Here is an 18,031-nt window from a genome sequence, read left to right on the forward strand (position 1 = left end):
CTGGTTGCCAGATTCGCCTTATTTTTCCATCCTTTTCAAAATATTGGCTTATTCTAGTTTCCTGGCAGTGCTCATGGAATAAAGCACCACTTAGCAGGAGGGATAAGGCAGATAAAGACATTTCCTGACAACAGGAAATAAAAATCAATTTTACAATCTACACAATATTAGCAACCCCACTGCCTTCTAAGCACTGCAGTAAGCCAGAGGGTGTGGAAGACCCCAGCTGGGAGTCTGAGTGCCCAGTCTGCTCCCATGCTCACACCTGTGAGTATGCCTAACATGTACAGCCCCAATCTTTTGGGGACATCTCACCCAGCACGTCTCACTCCTCTTTTTTTACTTCTCTTCCTAGCAGGATCTCAAGTGAACAAACCATCACCTCTCTAGGGCTTGAGCCTTTTTTAGTCAGTTTTCTAATTTAAATTGCAGTAAACATTAACACACAGTGTAAACAGGTGAAAAGAGGGCTGTTGCTATTTAAGTCTTGTATATTAATCACCTGTGGGAGATTAATAATAATAGTAATAATATTGATGACAGTGATAATAATAAGGCATAATAATAAGCATGATAAACACCTACATAACTACGTGTGCGAAATGTAACCGAAAATTAAATGTTAGCTGAGTGCATGTATCTGATCCTTTGCTTTGCAAGCATGTAATAATTGGAAAGTATCTGCAGATGTGCTGTGAGTGCAACTCAGGTATTCTGACTGTCATACTGAAAGAAAGATTTTAATGAAATAAATGTCAAGACGATTTCTTGGATGACTGCTTACACTAGGATTTGATCTCTTGTTTATACTTGCTTAATATCCATAAATTACAGCATATGTTTCACAAGCATGTAATTACACTTGTCATTATGTGTGTTAAATTCCTAAGTACTGCAGACAAACTGTGCAGTGATAGATGGCCAGTTCAGACATCATTTGCAGCAAGTTAAATCATTTTCAAAAAAACCCCCCACACGTAGCATTGTAAAATGATTGAGGATACATAGAAGTAATGTTACTTTGGCTTATATTAGCAGCAGAATTTTTACTAAGTTTGCTTTTCTACTGGTGTTTACCTGATAATCCTTTGCTTAAGAATATATTAAATGCTCTTAAAATTTTCTAGGACAGGTCTGTAGCTGCATTTTGCATGTTGCAGTATTATTATCAAGGTTTGTTAGAGAGAATTTTAAGTCATTCCTATGATCATCATGCATGCCAAAGTGCTGCACTGGTCTGTGTGATGAAAAGACCTAAGTATTCCTTTCACTTTTTCCTAAGGTAACAATAAATGCTTCTTAATTGACACCATTCTGTAGGGCTTTCCAGCAGTATCCAAAGGAAGAGGAAATGTCACACAGATAGCATTTTGCACTAAACTTCAGTGAGTCACTTCATGTCCTTACACCAGCTCCAGGCATTCCCACTGCAGTGGATGGAGACTGAGCCTGCACCCACAGGAGAGCCCTTGGCCCAGGGTACTGAGATGTGCATCCTGCAAAGCCAGAGCTCAGCTGCCACAGGCTTTCCTGGCACAGAGGACAACCTGCTACTGTAGGCAGGGTGGGTGATTTTTAACTCTTTGGCTAAGGGTAGGCTGCTCCAGCACACTGAAAATCACACGTGGCTGGTTTTTGTAAACCAAAGCAAGGACCCTATTTGACACATTGCCAGTAAAATTTCATGCTAATATTAGCATGTGCATTGGGTGGTTTGAGGCATAGGCAGCTCTACTTGTCCAAATGTATAGCAACTTCAATCGAGTGATATTGCATTTCTCATCTCCTCAGGTGCCCTGGTGCAGTGCCCAGGGGTGGCAGCTGGCACTGCAGAGCACTGCCTGTGCTCAGTTCTCAGGCTCCTGCCACCATTTTTTGTTCTCCTTGGCATGCAACATGGTGCAGATAGAGCAGAATTCAGCTCTTACACAGTGGGAATAAGTATGTGTATAATGTTTTTTCACTTTTTTCCCCATTAGTGTTTAGAACAGAATCTTTTAATAAAATCAGGAAGATTCATATTGACATCCAACTCCATAACTTCATTATTTTTCAGTCAGTGGATCTGAAAAATGTCCCAAATAAATTCTACTGCTATATTATTTAATTAGGACTTGCAGAAATATTGGCTGTATGCTGCTCCCCTTGCTTCCTCCTGACCTCTCCACATCCTGAGCTTTCAGTTAAGGAATGCCACATCACTGCTTAGAAAGACTAGTATGTTAGATTCAGAAAAAAAAACTTCCATCATAGAAAAAATAAAACAAATAACTGGACTATTTTGCATTATTTTTATGATTCATTTTCTATGTGTTTTAGTATTTGAATGGTCTGTAGTGTATTATATAACTGTAGTAACTAAAATATTCACAACAGTCTGAAGAATGAAAGAATGACAAATATCACTGTCAATAGCTGCTGTGGGAGTGTCCTCCAATGTTCTCTATTCAAAACAAAAATTTCTACACTCCTATAAAGTTCTACATGTAAAACAAATCAAAAGTAATTACAAGCCTATATGCCAAGAACAAAAACCATCTACATTTTATGGGAGTAAGTAAATAAGACAGGTCATGGCAAAGGTTTTTCACTGCAGAGATATCAACCCTAAATGCTGAGGGAGCTGCCTGGCATTTAGACATTTCAGAACTGAGATGGTCAGTGCTGTATGGCAGGAGGTGGTCAGAAACTCCCAGCTTTGAAAATCACTGTGTCTTCATCTATAACTAGCAAATATACATGGGCACTTCCAGAAGACTTTCAGACTCATGTGGGACAATTCAGTCATTCATACAAATCCAAGGGTCTGTCCTTGAGAACTATGCTCATCTAGGCAGCTGAAGATGGGGGTGAGATGAATTTTGTGTTACTGCTCTGGCCAAGACTTTCAAGCTTAGTCTTTAAGAAAAATCTTAGCAATCTCTGGCTAAAGCATATAAAGGAATGTTTCATATTCAAATGTGCTTTACTCTTAGGTCTCCCCATGGCGTTTATCAGGACTTCTTAAAAGGTTTTCCTTTGGTTCTGGTCTCTGTCATCATGTATCTGTCTTTTTTTTTTTTTTCTACTTTATCCTCTCAATGCACAAGTATGTTCCAAAAGGAAAAATGAGGCTGCAGTAGCTGCCTGAATTATACTTAACAGCCTGGTGGTTAAAGTACCCAGCTGGGAACAACTAACCAATGAGTTATAGGGGGTTTGGACATGAAAGTCTCTCCTGCTGAAGCTGTTCATGTTTTCACAAACAATTAAACTTCCATTGGACCCGCCTGAGAGTAATTCTCTGTATAGTCCAGTATTCAGTGAGGAATGGGAATAGCTAAGTTCAAATCATTACTCTAATGAACATTTAATGAATTTTAGCATGGTTGAAGTAAAAATTTCCCATTGTGAAAGCTTATCATCAGTGAATAGACAGCATCTGGCAACAGCAACCTTCACATGCATCCAGCTGTCTAGAAGTAGAAGAGCAGGCAAGAGTTTTCAAGAAGATGCACCATTAGAGACTTGTTTTAACAGCTCTGAGATTAGAGCTCTCCAGAGAAAGTCCTGCACACAGCCAACTGGTGAGAAAAGACCTGTTCTGGCAAAAGAAAAGTCACAGGGTGGAAGTTCATTGCATACAACATGCCCAGGCAGCCTTGTTTCTGCAGAGTTCTCACCCTCTGCGACCAGAACTCATAATTTTACCACAAAGCACTCTTGTCTGTGTCTGTGGGGACTGGAGTTGAGCTATGCCATCCCCTAAGTTTTATTTGATTTCCTTCTCTGAATCCAAAAGAATTTGCCCAAGAACCTTGTTTAAGTCTTAAGCAAACAGTGGGGTAAGAGGGGCACCAGCACTGAATGAATATTACCAAAGACTGACATTTCAAACCGATCACTTTTATTTATAAAACCTCCAAAATAGAATGAAAACAAACAAACAAAAAAATAAATGAAAACCCAATCTAAAAATAGAAGCCCCTAATTTTCACGAAAACCAGATCATTTTGGTGCAGAATAAAATTAATATTTATTTTCAGTTCAGCTTTATTTGCAGGGCCTTGCTCACAATACTGTATTCATGCTTTAGGTAGATTAAAAACAACTGAAAAGGAGGCAACTTAAAATTAGGAATCACTTTTTCTAAAAGGTGTGAGATCTTCGCTTAGCTCCTGGTAAATAGATGAGGCAGTTATTCACCATAGAGCTGCCAGAAGTTGCCTATTCTTAGGGATTTTTACTCAATTTAGAGATAAGCAAACAAACTTCTAATGAAATCATCATGAAAAATTGAGGGGAAAAAAAGGTTCCTGACACACCAAGAAACAAACTGGCATAATGTTCAGCTAGCAAGCCTTTTACAAAACTGTTTTGATTGTTTCTCTTCTCAAACATTTAAGAACACAAGTCCTCTCAGCTTAGTAGAACATACATGTGCACACACACCTACCTTAATTTTCTTTAATACCACACTACTTAATTTCATGGTTTTTTATTAAAATGGCAGACATTCATTTTTTCCCAATCACCTTAATATAGGTTGCAGATATGAATTTTAACAATTTTAATATTATTGGGCAATAATCCAAATACCTTTTCCTGATTCTGGAGCTCTGTTTCTTTGACTGTCATGGTTTCCTAAGGGGGATGTACAGCCTCTGATTACAGGTCAGGCGGCTTCACCACTTGCTCCTGAGACTGATGACTTGCATATTTAAATCATACTGCAAGTTGGATAATCTCCTTTCATAGCAAAACCCAGGGGAGAGAACTGTGTAAGAGGATACAAGGGATCCCTCGTTAAGGACTAGATAGCTGAAGTACTTATATGCCCCCACCCCTCACTCTTATATCTGATTATCAAGGAGCCTTTATGTTCACAAATCCCTCCAGCCCCAGAAGAGCTCTATGCAGGGAAGCAGGGGCAGGGAGCCTGGACATCAGTCCCCAGAGTCCCGGGGCACTCAGCTCCACTGGCACCCTCCCTGAGGCTGAGGATTCGCTGCTGTGTCACTGCCCAAGGTCACCGAGAGAAGATGTACTGGAGCAAGACAAAGGATGTAAGGCTTCAATGAGCACTACCACACAGCAAGGGAAGTCTGTCACACTCACACAAAGCTTTGCAGCTTGCCATTGAGCCAAGTGATTATGTGATCCATACCAAAAATACCCTGCATTCTCATCAGCTTTTTACATCTTTACTCTCATTCTTTCCTGCGGGCCAGAATAATTATTTGGTGTGCATGCAAACACACAACAAAATAAATATAACTAGAATGGTGAATCTTCATTCCCAAAGCACAAGTTCTTTGCAATTCAGCCCAAAAATAGAAATAAGGAGAGGAAAAAAAAAACACATAAGCTTTGAAACTTGGCAGGAATGTCAGGAAATCATACCTTGAGTCACAGGGCACTCTCAGCATCTGTTCCAACAGCAAGCCTCTCATTCTCCCATATACAGCACAGCTACCTTCCTGTCTTATCCCAGTCACCAAAACTAGAACCAGAAATATTGTTTTTTCTTTGCAGTCTCTAATATCTTATACATCCAGTATCCAAAATGCTGTTTAGTTAGTACTGGAGATGTGAACTAGCTCACAGATGATGAGTTTTTGTTGTTCAGATGATATCTGGCAAAACAGTTCCCAGTGGGTAGAAACATCAGCTCCGACTGCGCTTAGGATTTGCAAGTGGAAGTGTTTGCAACATGCACAAAAGAAATGCTAGTTAATAACACAAATGCTTACACTTAAAACTTTTTAAGGGCATCATCAAATCCTATCCAACAAAGAAGACATAAACACGTTATTTTTCTCTCATGTTTCATGCTTTTTAATAGCTTTTACTTTCATTACAAACACTTCACTTCAGCCTGAACTGAGCACAAAGAGAATCAGCCCTTTAATCCTCAGGACAATACATGTTTTCTTCACACTTTGGAAAGCAAATATAGCAGCTGGTAACTTTTAATCCTGTGCTTTGTTGTGCAAAAGATGGCAAGCAGAACCATCAAATTTAGGAGTGGAAAACACCAGCTACTTTACCTAGATCATTTTCCTACTGGTATAAAAATGTATATTTTTATACTTCTATCCAACCTAATTTTCAGAAAGCTAGAAGGCAGGGGATTTGGCACTTTTCTCATCATACACAACTGGATTAAACTTTAGACAACATATAAGAGAGTACTTCTTGGCAATACTTTTTTCTCCTAATAATCAGCCCATAATTTAATTCCTGAAACAATATCCTAGCTCTAGCTATAAATGGCTGTGCTCTACTAACTCCTCTTTATAAGTGGAATTTGTAGTTTTAGGTTTGTAGTTTATCCATATTATAAAATTATTATTTGGAGAGGCATGTCTGTGGAGATTAAATTGCCAGCTCCCCCAAGATCATTATTGTCCCATATCAAAAAAAGAAAAATTACTTTTAATTAAACATATTCCTATCTATTTTCAGACTGTTACCAATAGTGCATCAACATGATCATATCTAAAAATTACATAAAGCAATAGAGGACCCATGTTCACTTTTTCTAAGTGTTTGCTGGACAAACCCTACTCAAATACAAAGCCAACTAACAGTCATGACAGAAAATTTTAATGGACATAGGACATTATTTGCCTCTGGACACATCCAGTTTAAGAGTGGTATAATTTACTGGCTTCCCTGGAATTCATTTTTCTCTCAGGGATTCTTCCTCACATAAGCAAGACTAAAAGTCACACAAAAATCAGACTCTGTTTCCTTTTTGAGTAAACAGAATTCAACAAGTAGGTCCTATCCAGCCACCTACAGAAAAACTACTATACTATAACTACGTACGCTACTTGTCTCGTCTCTTCAACACAGAAGACAGAAATTTGAATCCTAAAACAAGTCATGCCCCTGCAGCAAGACATCCATAGTCTTGGGATTCCAAGGCCTTTGCACTTTCTATTCAGTGTATGATATCAGCCCTGACAGCCTATTTGTCTCTTTCTGTGGTTTTGGTTTGGTCCCAGATACCATAGCAGTGAGCACAGTCTGAATTCTCCACATTTTTTTATGCTGCTCCTAATGATAAATTTGTTCCTGTCTCAGATTGCCAAGATATATTCTCTTCTCCCACAGCACTGTCTTGAAATGTTGTTTGGACTACGTGGTTCACAGCCAATGAATTTACAGTAATAAAATAACAGCAAACATTGTTTACAAAAGCACAAATATATATGCTGTATATTCTCTCCCTTCTATTATTAGCCAATAGTGCTAATATAGTGCTGAATTTCACCATGCTCCACTTTATTTAATAGTCCATTTACATATGCTCCAAATAGGCAGGTCAGCCTGGAGACCTCCTGCAAACTCACCTACATTCAAACCACACACCCTCTAGACTGCTAAGTTCTTGTCTAGATGGCAGCCCTCAAGGAAGTCAGCTCTTCTAGGACACTTTCTGTGTTTCAGCCATGAAACCAAAGCATACAGAGGGCACCCAGAAAAGAAACCAGAATGGCAAGAAAACCAGCTCTTTTTTCAGTTCCTTTCCTGGACTTTGCTTCCAAAGCATCAGGCCTAGAGAACCATTGTAGGATCAATAGCTGCTCCAATGAATTGCCTAAGTAAAACTGTGGTCATAAGTTTTCACTAAGACCTTAATATTTCACTGCACTTTACAAGCAAAAAACAAAGAAATTTTATATGAATAAGAGTAACTATCACTTTAGGGGATCAGTGTTCCTGTGATGCAATGGAGTTCCTTAACAAAATTGTGCCCTGCCTGCAAGGCAATTGCAGTGGCATTTTAAATGTAACAGAGCCACTCTCAAAGTAAAAACCGTATGGAAATTGTTAGGCACTTTTCATAGAATGATACCCAAAATGGGCTATCATACTTTTGCTACTTTCCAATTTCTAAAAGAGCTATGTGCAACATGCAGAAGTGACGAAGGAATAGAGATTCTGCCTCTACAAATACTATTGCTACATAACTAAATGCTGGAGGCACCTTTAGTGAAAAAAACTTAAACCAAAACTTAAAAGAATAATTATTCCAGCTTAGAGAAATCACTTTTGCTTGTGTCCTACAGTCTCAAGCTGTAAAAGAAATACAATAGGAAGAGAGATCTCACAATACCAGGGAATATCTCAGCATTGAATATCTCAGAAATGGTTTACTTCAGAGAAGAGTTAGAGCCCAGTATCTATCTGAAGTGCCAGACAAGAAATCCTACAGGGAGGGAAAAAAAGATAGAGACCCTTGTGCCTTTAGAGTTCAATCTTTCAACAAGCATTTCCCTTTTTTCCTGTTATCTCCATAGATAGATCCCTCTCATAAGTTTCCTAATTTACAGCTCTTCCTCCTGCTGACACACTCATCCTCAAACCTGCAGAAACTGAGACTCAGTAAGTCTGATTCAGCATGTCTGAAAAAAATTTTCTTTGAGGACTACGGAATTAAATAGACACTTGAAAAATACTGGCAAGAAGTCATAGAAGTCAAAAAGTAGCTCTTAATTGACCTAGAGAAAGAAATAAATGTGTTGGAAAAGAAAGAGAAAAGGATATGAGTAAAACTCTTTCCAAAGGAAAGTGAGGAAGGACTTAAGAAACTGGCACCACCCTTGGGACTGTTTGAAATCTTATAAAATCCCCTATCACCTCCATCAAAGGTTTACAAAGCCTTCCAGTGAGAAGAGGTTCTATCTGATGCAAGTACCAGCATGTATCAACCCATAATCTTTCCGTAAACAAGATGCATCCACTCTCATAGACCTGGTCCAGTCCCTTTCTGAAAGAATGTCATTCTTTCTATTGAGGACACAGACAGCCAAGGGCCAACAGCCTCCTAATTTAAGGCCTCACTTAAACGCTTAATTGTCCTGTCAGAGAGATAGGGGACATAATATCTTGCTGGGAGTACATACAGATTCCAGCCCAGAGGAGTGTTTTGCTCTTGGCTATTTAATTCATTCCTGTGGAATTTGTGTCCTCCAGTAAGACTTTTGTTCTGATGACTACTTTTCTCTGATAAATGCTAGGAAGCACAAGGATATACATTGAAGCACTCTAAACCAGTTTAATCCTAAAAGCACAATATGCTTTAGGGAAAATAATGAGAATGGAAATAAGCACACACAAAATCTACTACTTGGTTGTAACACAATAGTGCCGGGTTTCTGATGACAGTCAGAATGGAGAACTATTCATATTGCCCAACTGCTACTGTACTGAAACAATTAAACACCAGGGGGGAAAAGTCGTCTTAATTTGGTTCTCATTGTAGCTAATAAAACTAACATTGCTGGAGTCAAGCACTGAAAAAGCATCAATGGTCCTTGCAGTGTCTTGGCTTCTCGTCAGTGTGACGTATCAGCAGAGCTCTGTCCTGAGAGATCAGCAGCAATGTCTGTGCTGGTAAATCACATTATTTCAGAGCACATCTCTCAGCAACAGCTCAGCTGCCTCTACTACTGTCAGCCTGTCAGGACAGTCCATAACTCGGCCGTGACCTGTGCCAGCCAAGTCTCCCAATTTTCTGACAGGCTTCAGAAGTCATCATGGGTCAGGAATCATCCCCTCCTGGTAATTTGCATGCAGACCCATGATTTGGGGGAATAAAAGAGTATGTGATATGGGCATGGGTTGTCTGTGTCAGCCAGGAAAGGGTGAAATAGTTTTCTCTGCATATGCAGTTTCCTTCATGTGAGAGAAACATGTGTAGATATATATAGATATATATTCCCTGCCCCCAGGGAAGTAGAAAGAAAATCAGATTGTTGGTCTTTAACAGCTACACTCTCCTTGTAAGGTGCTCATGTATTGTACTTATGGAATGAGATAAAACCCTCAACATTTTAGACAGTTTCAACATGCCTTCAAAAGCAGGGGAGACATCTCAAATATTTAACCAATGTTAATCAAGCTTCTGATTGTTCCTGTGAAATGCTTAAACACAAGCAAATCAAAATGACAAAAGAGAAGAACAGAAAGGTCAGAAGATGCTTCTCAAGCCTTGTAGCAAACCAATGACAAACAAATGAAAATAACACAGAAAAGCAGATTAGCCTTTTGCTCCAACCACAGGTTATAGCTACATCTAGGAATGTGAGAAACCAAAAATTCTTAAACTTTTAGAGGAGTATTTAAGAAACTAATATACTGAAAAATAATGAATGAATGCATCAAGTTGGTTCTGTTCTCTCTTGCCTCAAGCAGCTTAGCACAAATGAAATTTGATGCTAATCAGTGCTAGCGGTTGTCACAGAATCTGAAAACCTATTATTTCCTCTGGCTGCAACTAAAAAATTTGGCAACTGTTTCATTATTGATGCTAGTAAAGTACCTCTTGTATCTATAATTTTATCTTGGTGTTGACCTGGTATTTGCCTCTCTTGACCACACACATTTAACCTGGTAATGACAGAGAATCATGGTTGTGTTAAAAGGGGTTTTCTGCATAATCAAGTGTCTACTGCCATGGAAATATAAAGAGAGATGAACTTTTCTTCTCTGTAAAACAAGTTCAATTATGAAAAAAATATAATTACAATAAAGATATTTTTCAGCCAATAACAAGACAAGTTGCTCAGGCACTAAACAGATACATGCATGTTCTAAGCTACAAAAAAGCATTGTAAAATTAAATTAGATGTATTGGTTTCTTTTATAGTTAAAAATTATTCAGAAAGTGTGAATATTATCCAGAACAAAAGTACAATAAATATGTTCATCTTAATACCTATTTCAAAATGTTTTAGTCATCTTCTCCCTACATATAATAATTTTTCTTCACACTTCACAAAAAATCTTCCACATATGTTTTAACCACCAGGAAAAAAAATCATCCTATTACACATTTCAAATGGTATGCAGTGGAAAATATTGACAGATGTAGCAGGACACAGTGAACAGAAAATGGATATATTTTAATCAGTGCAGCACATTTTTTTATTAATGAATACCAATATGTTGGGTAAAATTCTTGAGCCTGTTCTTTACTTCTTTAAAGTAGATAATACAGCTTTTCCATTATGGAAAGGGCCTGCAGTCACACATGGAACAGACTGACTCCTGTATCTTCCTAGATCTTTTGAAGTCTGTGATGCTCATGAGGTGCAAATATTTCTGTAGATATAGAGTCTAGACCAGAACCTGTGTATGCCTCAGGTTGCCTCACAAAAATGTTTGTGGTATCTGAAATTAGGTGGTAAAATGTTATCACATTTTATTTACATCATATTCCTTTTCATTAGATGCACTCCACTGCCACAATTTAAATTCAAAGCCCAGCATTTATGAAGTTCAGTGAGATAAGCCTCTGTACTGTGGTAATGCCCTCATTTCTGGGAGGCCTGTTGTCTGCTGCTCTGTGCAGGTCTAGAACACAAGGCAGCAAAAGTGCCAAATGGCAGCCAAACATAAAAAGACCTGGAACTGAGCATAAAAATAGCATCATCCAAGTATAGCCCTAGTAGCTGTGCACAGCTACCAGGCAAAGATATGCACTAAAACCCAAAATGAGGCAATGAAACAATCAAAGTGGATAGGCAAAATGCTACAGGAACTAATATATTCACTTCTAGATTTACTGAAAGACATTCTCCCTTGCATTTTGGATGGTTGCCATAAAGTTGAAAGTGTTACTCCGTAATGTCATTTGTACTTGTACTTCTATAGAGGTAAACGTGTATGAAATGCATAAGGCAAATGTGCATGAAGTGAATATTAGTCCCCTCCCTCAGACAGCACCTATTAAAGTGGATTACAGCTCTGCAGCAAAAAGGAAATTTGACCAAACAGAGGAAATAAGTAATTTAGCCTTGGGAAACTGGTGGAAATAGAAGGTGAGACAAGGAAAGGCCAGGCAAGGCAAAGTAAGGCAAGGAAGGAATAAAGCTGTTGATGAATATTTGGCCTTATACACATGTACATAAATATATACATAAAAGCTTGAGATCACAATTCATCAAGCATACCGTCCACCCATCTCAATTTGCATGCAAACCATCTTCCCTAGCTGCTCCTAGTGTGACACTGGCTAGAAGATGTGTGAAGGTGACAGATGGAGTGTACCAAGGAGCTCAGAAATAGTATGTGGGGTTTGGATGTGAGGACACAAGCATCAACAAACGCCTATATTTTCCCAGCAGATTTTAACCATTGACATAAGTTATTCAGACATTAAAGAAGTAGAAGCTTTGAATACAGGGAACATAACACATGAAGTGAGCTAAGATACACAGTCTCTTGTTTCCTCCAGGCCAAGTTTGGGGGGCCTGGGAAACAACCCAGATACTCCTAAGTGTCACACAAAACAGATAAAAGTTCCCATCTAGTCATGCCTAAGCACCCTACAGGAAGACAGAATGTCTTTAAAACAAATATAAGGAAGGATGCAAGAGTAATATTTTGACAGATTGAGTCAATAGCAAGGTTTCCTTTGTGATAGTGAGAGCTGCCTAACTGAGACAGCCAGCTCCTCAATAGATCCTACCAATCTAAGATCCCTTGTCTCTGTTTTCTTTGTGAAGCAGACCACTCCTGATGTTTCCTGACAAAAACAACTTAAAATTATGGAAAAATGAACAACATTAAAACAATCAAGAAATAACAGGTCGACTTTCACACAATTCTATGCTTCAGTGTTTCCTGTATGTAAAGTGCCTCTGGAAAGTCTAAAATCATCAGTGGGTGAAATTTAGTCTGTCCTAATTTGTGCCTTAATGTTTTGGCCCTACTAAGGGTAAGACCAATGGAAAATCACCTGTTAAGCAGCAAGACACCTCAAAAGTCACAGAACATAAAAGGAGAGAGACGAATTCAAGGCAAGCCATTTGATCAGGAGAAAGGCTATAGATAGGGGTCATTTTCTGTGGTGGCCTCCCTCCCCTCTTCTCATGGAAACACTTAGATAAAAGAATACATTTACTATCAGTTTGTGCTATCCACCAGATCATCAGATAGAACTATTGACCTGTATGTTTTCTGTCATAAAATCGATAAAAGAAAGAAAAAAAAATTGCAAGAAAAAGAAAAATAGCAGCATAAAAGTTCAAGCTGCTGAGAGTAGCACTTCTTAGACTATCTTTGTGTATTCACATTGAGAGTTATAATATGCTTCTCACAATTTCATTACAAATTAAAATTTTGCCAGATAACAATGTTCTCAAAAATATGTAGTCCTGACATTTAGGAACTTCAGAGCAGGTATTAAAGCAACACTGAACTTCAAATTACAAAATAGCACTGTTAAACAGAAATATGGATGAATCACACTCACCCTGGATAAAATGGAAATAGGCATTTGCATGATGGTGATTGCTGATTTCAATGCAAGCACAGACATTTACCCCAGCTGAGGGTCCCACCTCAACACATACCAAGATAAACACAATTTCATGTCTGGAGGCTCTATGAGCACTGGCCAAGGTCCAGGTCCTCAGCCACAAAGTTGTGGGGATGCATCAGCTGAGAATTTCAGCCTATGTCTTTGGTCTGAATACAACCCAAATTGGATTATACATCCAAGTTTCTGAAAAACGACCCTAATTTCCTAATCCTCTTGACTATAACGATTGTGAGTGGTTTCTACCGAGCTTCTAGCCCAAAGCCTTACCCAGAAGCCTTTACTCATGAAGAGATTCACTTCTGAGAGGAAAATGTAAAAACAGATTTCACATTTCTGATGCTGGTCCATCATCAGACATTAAAGGGTATAATTTATCATTTTTTTACATTATTAAGAATATTTGTGCAGGATCTATATTTAAAACTAAAAGAGATGTCTCCTCCTTTTGCCAGCAGCTGTGCTACATCAATTAAATGGGTAAATAAGATCTTTCCCCAGAGGGGATATCACATGACCCTCTATTGATTAAGACTGCAGTAGAATGTTATTTGCAATCTTATTGCATAATGTAAATCAGGAGGTAGCTGTCAAGGTTTCAGAAGACAAATTGCTGCTATCTTAGACAATTCATAGGCCTCTTTCTTTCTTGCTGCTCTTAATTCACAGTTAATGCAGGTCTTACCAGGCTTAGTTTCTTAAATAAGTCTATAGAACCCTATTCAACTCAAAAACTGGGTCTAAGTTGTAGTCTACTTGGCCCTGCATTAGAATGGGTATTAAAGTGACTATTCCATCTATCATTATTTCATAAATATGCATTATTTAATAGGACGACACAACTTCAAAAAAGGATGTGAACTGAAAAATAGACACCTTCTGCAACATGCCTGATGATTCCCAGGACAGATAAACTTCCCCACCAGGCACAGCTCCAGAGGTGCTCTCCATATAGAACACTTTTTAAGTCCTAGCTCAGTTTTGTGTACTTGATTTTCACAAGTAAAACACTGGGCTAGAACTAGTCCTGTACTCTCAAACCTCTCTTACTGCAGCTGAGCATCAGTTTTGAGACTGAAAGGAACACCTGACCACAACTCAGCAGTCACTTTGCTCCTCCACTGAGCTGTAAATCCATCATTATTTCCTTTGAGGGAGAACCAAAAGGAAAGACTAAAATCTCCATTCAAATGACTGAAATGCACTTTGCTGAGAAACCATAAAAAAAAGGCCAATCTTTCTCTACTACTAATCAATCTTAGTTACAACAATTAGGAAACAAGTGCAACACTTTTCAAAATACATAACAGTAATATTAAACATTACCAGAATCTTCTGCACCAAAGTCAAAGAAATGGTCTTTAAGTGGGTTTTGGTGATTGTAAAGTTGTATGAAATAAGGCAAGATTTCTGAATGGATGAAAGGAACAGTGGGTGGTAAGACAGTAATAGATTCAGACATAAGTTACAATTGTTCTGCACATAGAAAAAAGTACTCAGCTTACCATCATCTGCTTGCCATTACAAAGGATTAAAAGTTAAATATCTGCTGCCTGATCATTTCCATCCAAGTTGATTGATTAGAATGTGTTCATCTTCCCATTTAACTTAGCAAATTTACAAGTGGCAGGTTTACTTTTCCATTACCTAGAATGTCTGAGCTTCATAAAGTATTTGGAAACAAATGCCACTAGAACTGTTGCCTAAAAATAATCTCTCACAAGGTGATAAAAAAGTCTGTAAAAAATATCACCTAGCAGAAAATAGGTTAAAAAAGAGGTAAAATTTTAAGAAAATCAAAGATTTTACAGTACATTTCATTTGGCTAGACATGCACATCAGTAGCACTGGATTGTTACTGGCATATCTTTCTATGTAAATAAATAATCTGGTCCTCCAAAAAATTTATTTGTGTTAAAATCTTATTTTTCATTCTCCTGGAAATTTGGGAAATTAATCCTAACCCAGTCTTGATGAGCATAAATGCTTAACATGGACCAAATTTGAGTAGTATAAAAGTAAAGAAACAAATTCTTAAAGAGTTAAAATGTGCACAGATGCTCAGAACTTTAAGAGAAGTGCTTGGTGCCTTAAAATAGAGTCTGCAAACACTGCTTTTAGGTATTTTTCCCCCTCTGCTTTGAAAGGGCAAACAATTTCAGATTTTTGAATGTGAAAAGCGTCAATTCTTTTTTGAAGGTATGACAACACAACCACTTCACTTATTTCATTGTTCTTGAAATTTAAAAAAAAAAAAAAACAGAAAATGTTACTTACCTTAAAGAGTCTTAAAATATTTGCAACCATAATGGACACAGAACTTGCTGCAGCACCAATCACACCTGATATCTTGTCTGGTTTAGTGAAAATAGGTGGGTCACCATTTGCACACTTGACGTCTGAACCATCTTTTTCTATCAATGCTTGCACAAATGTTAAGGATTGCTCCAATGCATAAGTGTCCCTGGAACACGTATCAAGGATACGGACACCCAAGGTGATATTGGCAAGAAGATCAGGGTCTTTATTAATTTGATCAACTGCATACAGCATTGCCTCCAGTCTGTGGATCCCCTTCTCCTTCTTGAGCTCCCCACAAGGCACCCCTCTATCCCCTTTTGCATGAACGGGGAACAGTCCTCCCAAGATGATGTCCCCATCCAGGCGAATGGAGTGGGCATACTCCTGGCCGTGAGTCCTTTGCATCAGAGTGAGTATCCAGTAGAACTTGGCTGTTAACAGGAAGAAACAATGGCAGGAAACCAATCGTTTGCCTTCGTATACCATTTTCTCTGAAGACGTTGTTGCTATCCAGTATCCAGGTTTTCTTCTTGCTAAAAGATGAGGCTGACCATTTGAAGCTGCACTTTCTGGAGGCTACCATCAGTGCCCAATAAGTAATATAGAACCATGCGGTGGGTAGGTAGAAAAAAAGATCTCAGCAGAAGTACATAAAATGTGTTTTACAAAAGATGTCCACTGATGGAACGGGTTGACCAGCTTTTCTGAGGTGGTTTTTCAATTGCTCTTAATTGATGGTGAGGAGTAGGGTAGTATGTCTAGTCCTGATGCTAAAAGGAGGTCAGTAGCTTATGTCCTTGTATTTTGCCCTACAGCTGAGGTACTTCTGCAAAAAAAAAAAAAAAATTAGCAACAGTGAGAAATACCATTTACTTCAGCAGTTTTATACCTGTCACACAGTGTATTTACTTTTGAATAGCAGTTACATCACCTAGGTTTTACTTTCAATGTTCTTTAACTTAGCAAATCTTGGCCTTCAGTGAATTTGAACACCTGGCTGCACTGTACTATAAGCTAGGAAATTGATGATGCCAGCAGAGCAAGAGCCGAATCAGGGGAATTAAACTTAGCTTGGTGTTCAAATTCTGAGCAGTAATTCATATTTACCTTCATGTTGCATGGCACCCAGAAACAGACCTGATCCATAACACACTGTATTTTCTGTTTTGCTGCATTATTCTGTTCAACTTTATTATTCTGCTCCAGCCTACAGAAGTGCAATAACCACTTACACTCTCACTCCTGGAGAGGTCTCATTTATGACAATGGAGTAATCAGGGCGCCTGAATTTAAGTACACCCTTCACCCAATGCAGTACAAGCACATTCAATTCATTTGGATGTGAGACTGATTATTTCTCCAATGGAATTCACTTTGAGGGGGGCCTAACTACATATCTAAATCTCCTTCAAGATAATGTCTAACACTAAATTACTTTTATGAAAAGGTAGCTGATTTCTCAAGTAAAAAGAACACAACATATTATGTTAGGAAACCAGCTGAACATCCAACGTTCCTTTTCCAACATTTGACTTGAGCTGAGGTTTAACATTAACAAGGTCTATTTTCTCTATTCTCTGCTTGCATTTGGACCACATTAAATAGGAACAATGTTGTGCCTGCACTGACATTTGGAGGGATCCCGCTGATTTTAACGAGATGAGGATTTCAGCCTACATATCTAAACACCTGACTGACTGTTATAAATATCTCCAAATTGCCCACACTTTAATTCTCAAGTAAAGGCACTTATTTATTTCAATTCTTAACAAAATTATACGTGCCTGAATAAATTTTTAAACCTCTGAGGAGAAGAAAGCGAGAAGTAATTTTACCTGGTACTAGATAGGCACACTGTGGGCTATTGCATTTGAACCAGTCTCTCAATACACCTGTTACAGGCTATGGAGAGCAATGGACATCCTAGGGTACAATTTACCTTATCCTTTTTTCTATGAAAAGTTTTACTTACTATGGAATTGATCACATTGAACAAGTGTCTATATCACTGCCTGTACAGAAAATCCAGGCATCAGGGCCATCTGTAAATATCTAATTTTTCCTTAGTGATCTGACTGGTTACTACCAAAAACATGGTCACACTGGAAGACAAATACAGACAAAACCACAAAACTTTTATATATCATGTGGCAACAAAACTCAAAATGCACTTTGATAATGCTTTAAATTGATAATCCTCTTCTTACACTAATTTTGTTACATTATTTCCTTCCATGATAACACTAAGCTCACAAAAATTGAAGTAGTCTTCAAATGATGGCTATTTGAAGACCTGAGAAGAAGATTCACAATGGAAAGTCTTTTACTGAATGTGAAACTATCTCACCGTGAAAACGAACAGTTGAAAATGAAACATTTGACGGGTATGAATAAAATCACTGCACCTCTTGA

The 18,031-nt window shown here is 38.2% G+C and overlaps 1 protein-coding gene across 5 annotated transcripts in view; it reads right to left on the minus strand.

The window, feature by feature from the left end:
- Positions 1-18,031, minus strand: part of GRM8 (glutamate metabotropic receptor 8) — a 315,543-nt gene that overhangs the window by 291,639 nt on the left and 5,873 nt on the right. For all 5 annotated transcript variants that reach the window (XM_066550668.1, XM_066550665.1, XM_066550670.1 and 2 more), the window contains one exon: positions 15,596-16,445. In XM_066550668.1, the coding sequence (XP_066406765.1) occupies positions 15,596-16,105 (510 nt within the window). In that variant the 5' untranslated portion in view covers positions 16,106-16,445. The remainder of the gene's footprint in view (positions 1-15,595; positions 16,446-18,031) is intronic.

The sequence above is a fragment of the Molothrus aeneus genome, chromosome 5 (genome assembly GCF_037042795.1).
Source record: "Molothrus aeneus isolate 106 chromosome 5, BPBGC_Maene_1.0, whole genome shotgun sequence".
In the NCBI taxonomy this organism is placed as follows: Eukaryota; Metazoa; Chordata; class Aves; order Passeriformes; family Icteridae; genus Molothrus; species Molothrus aeneus.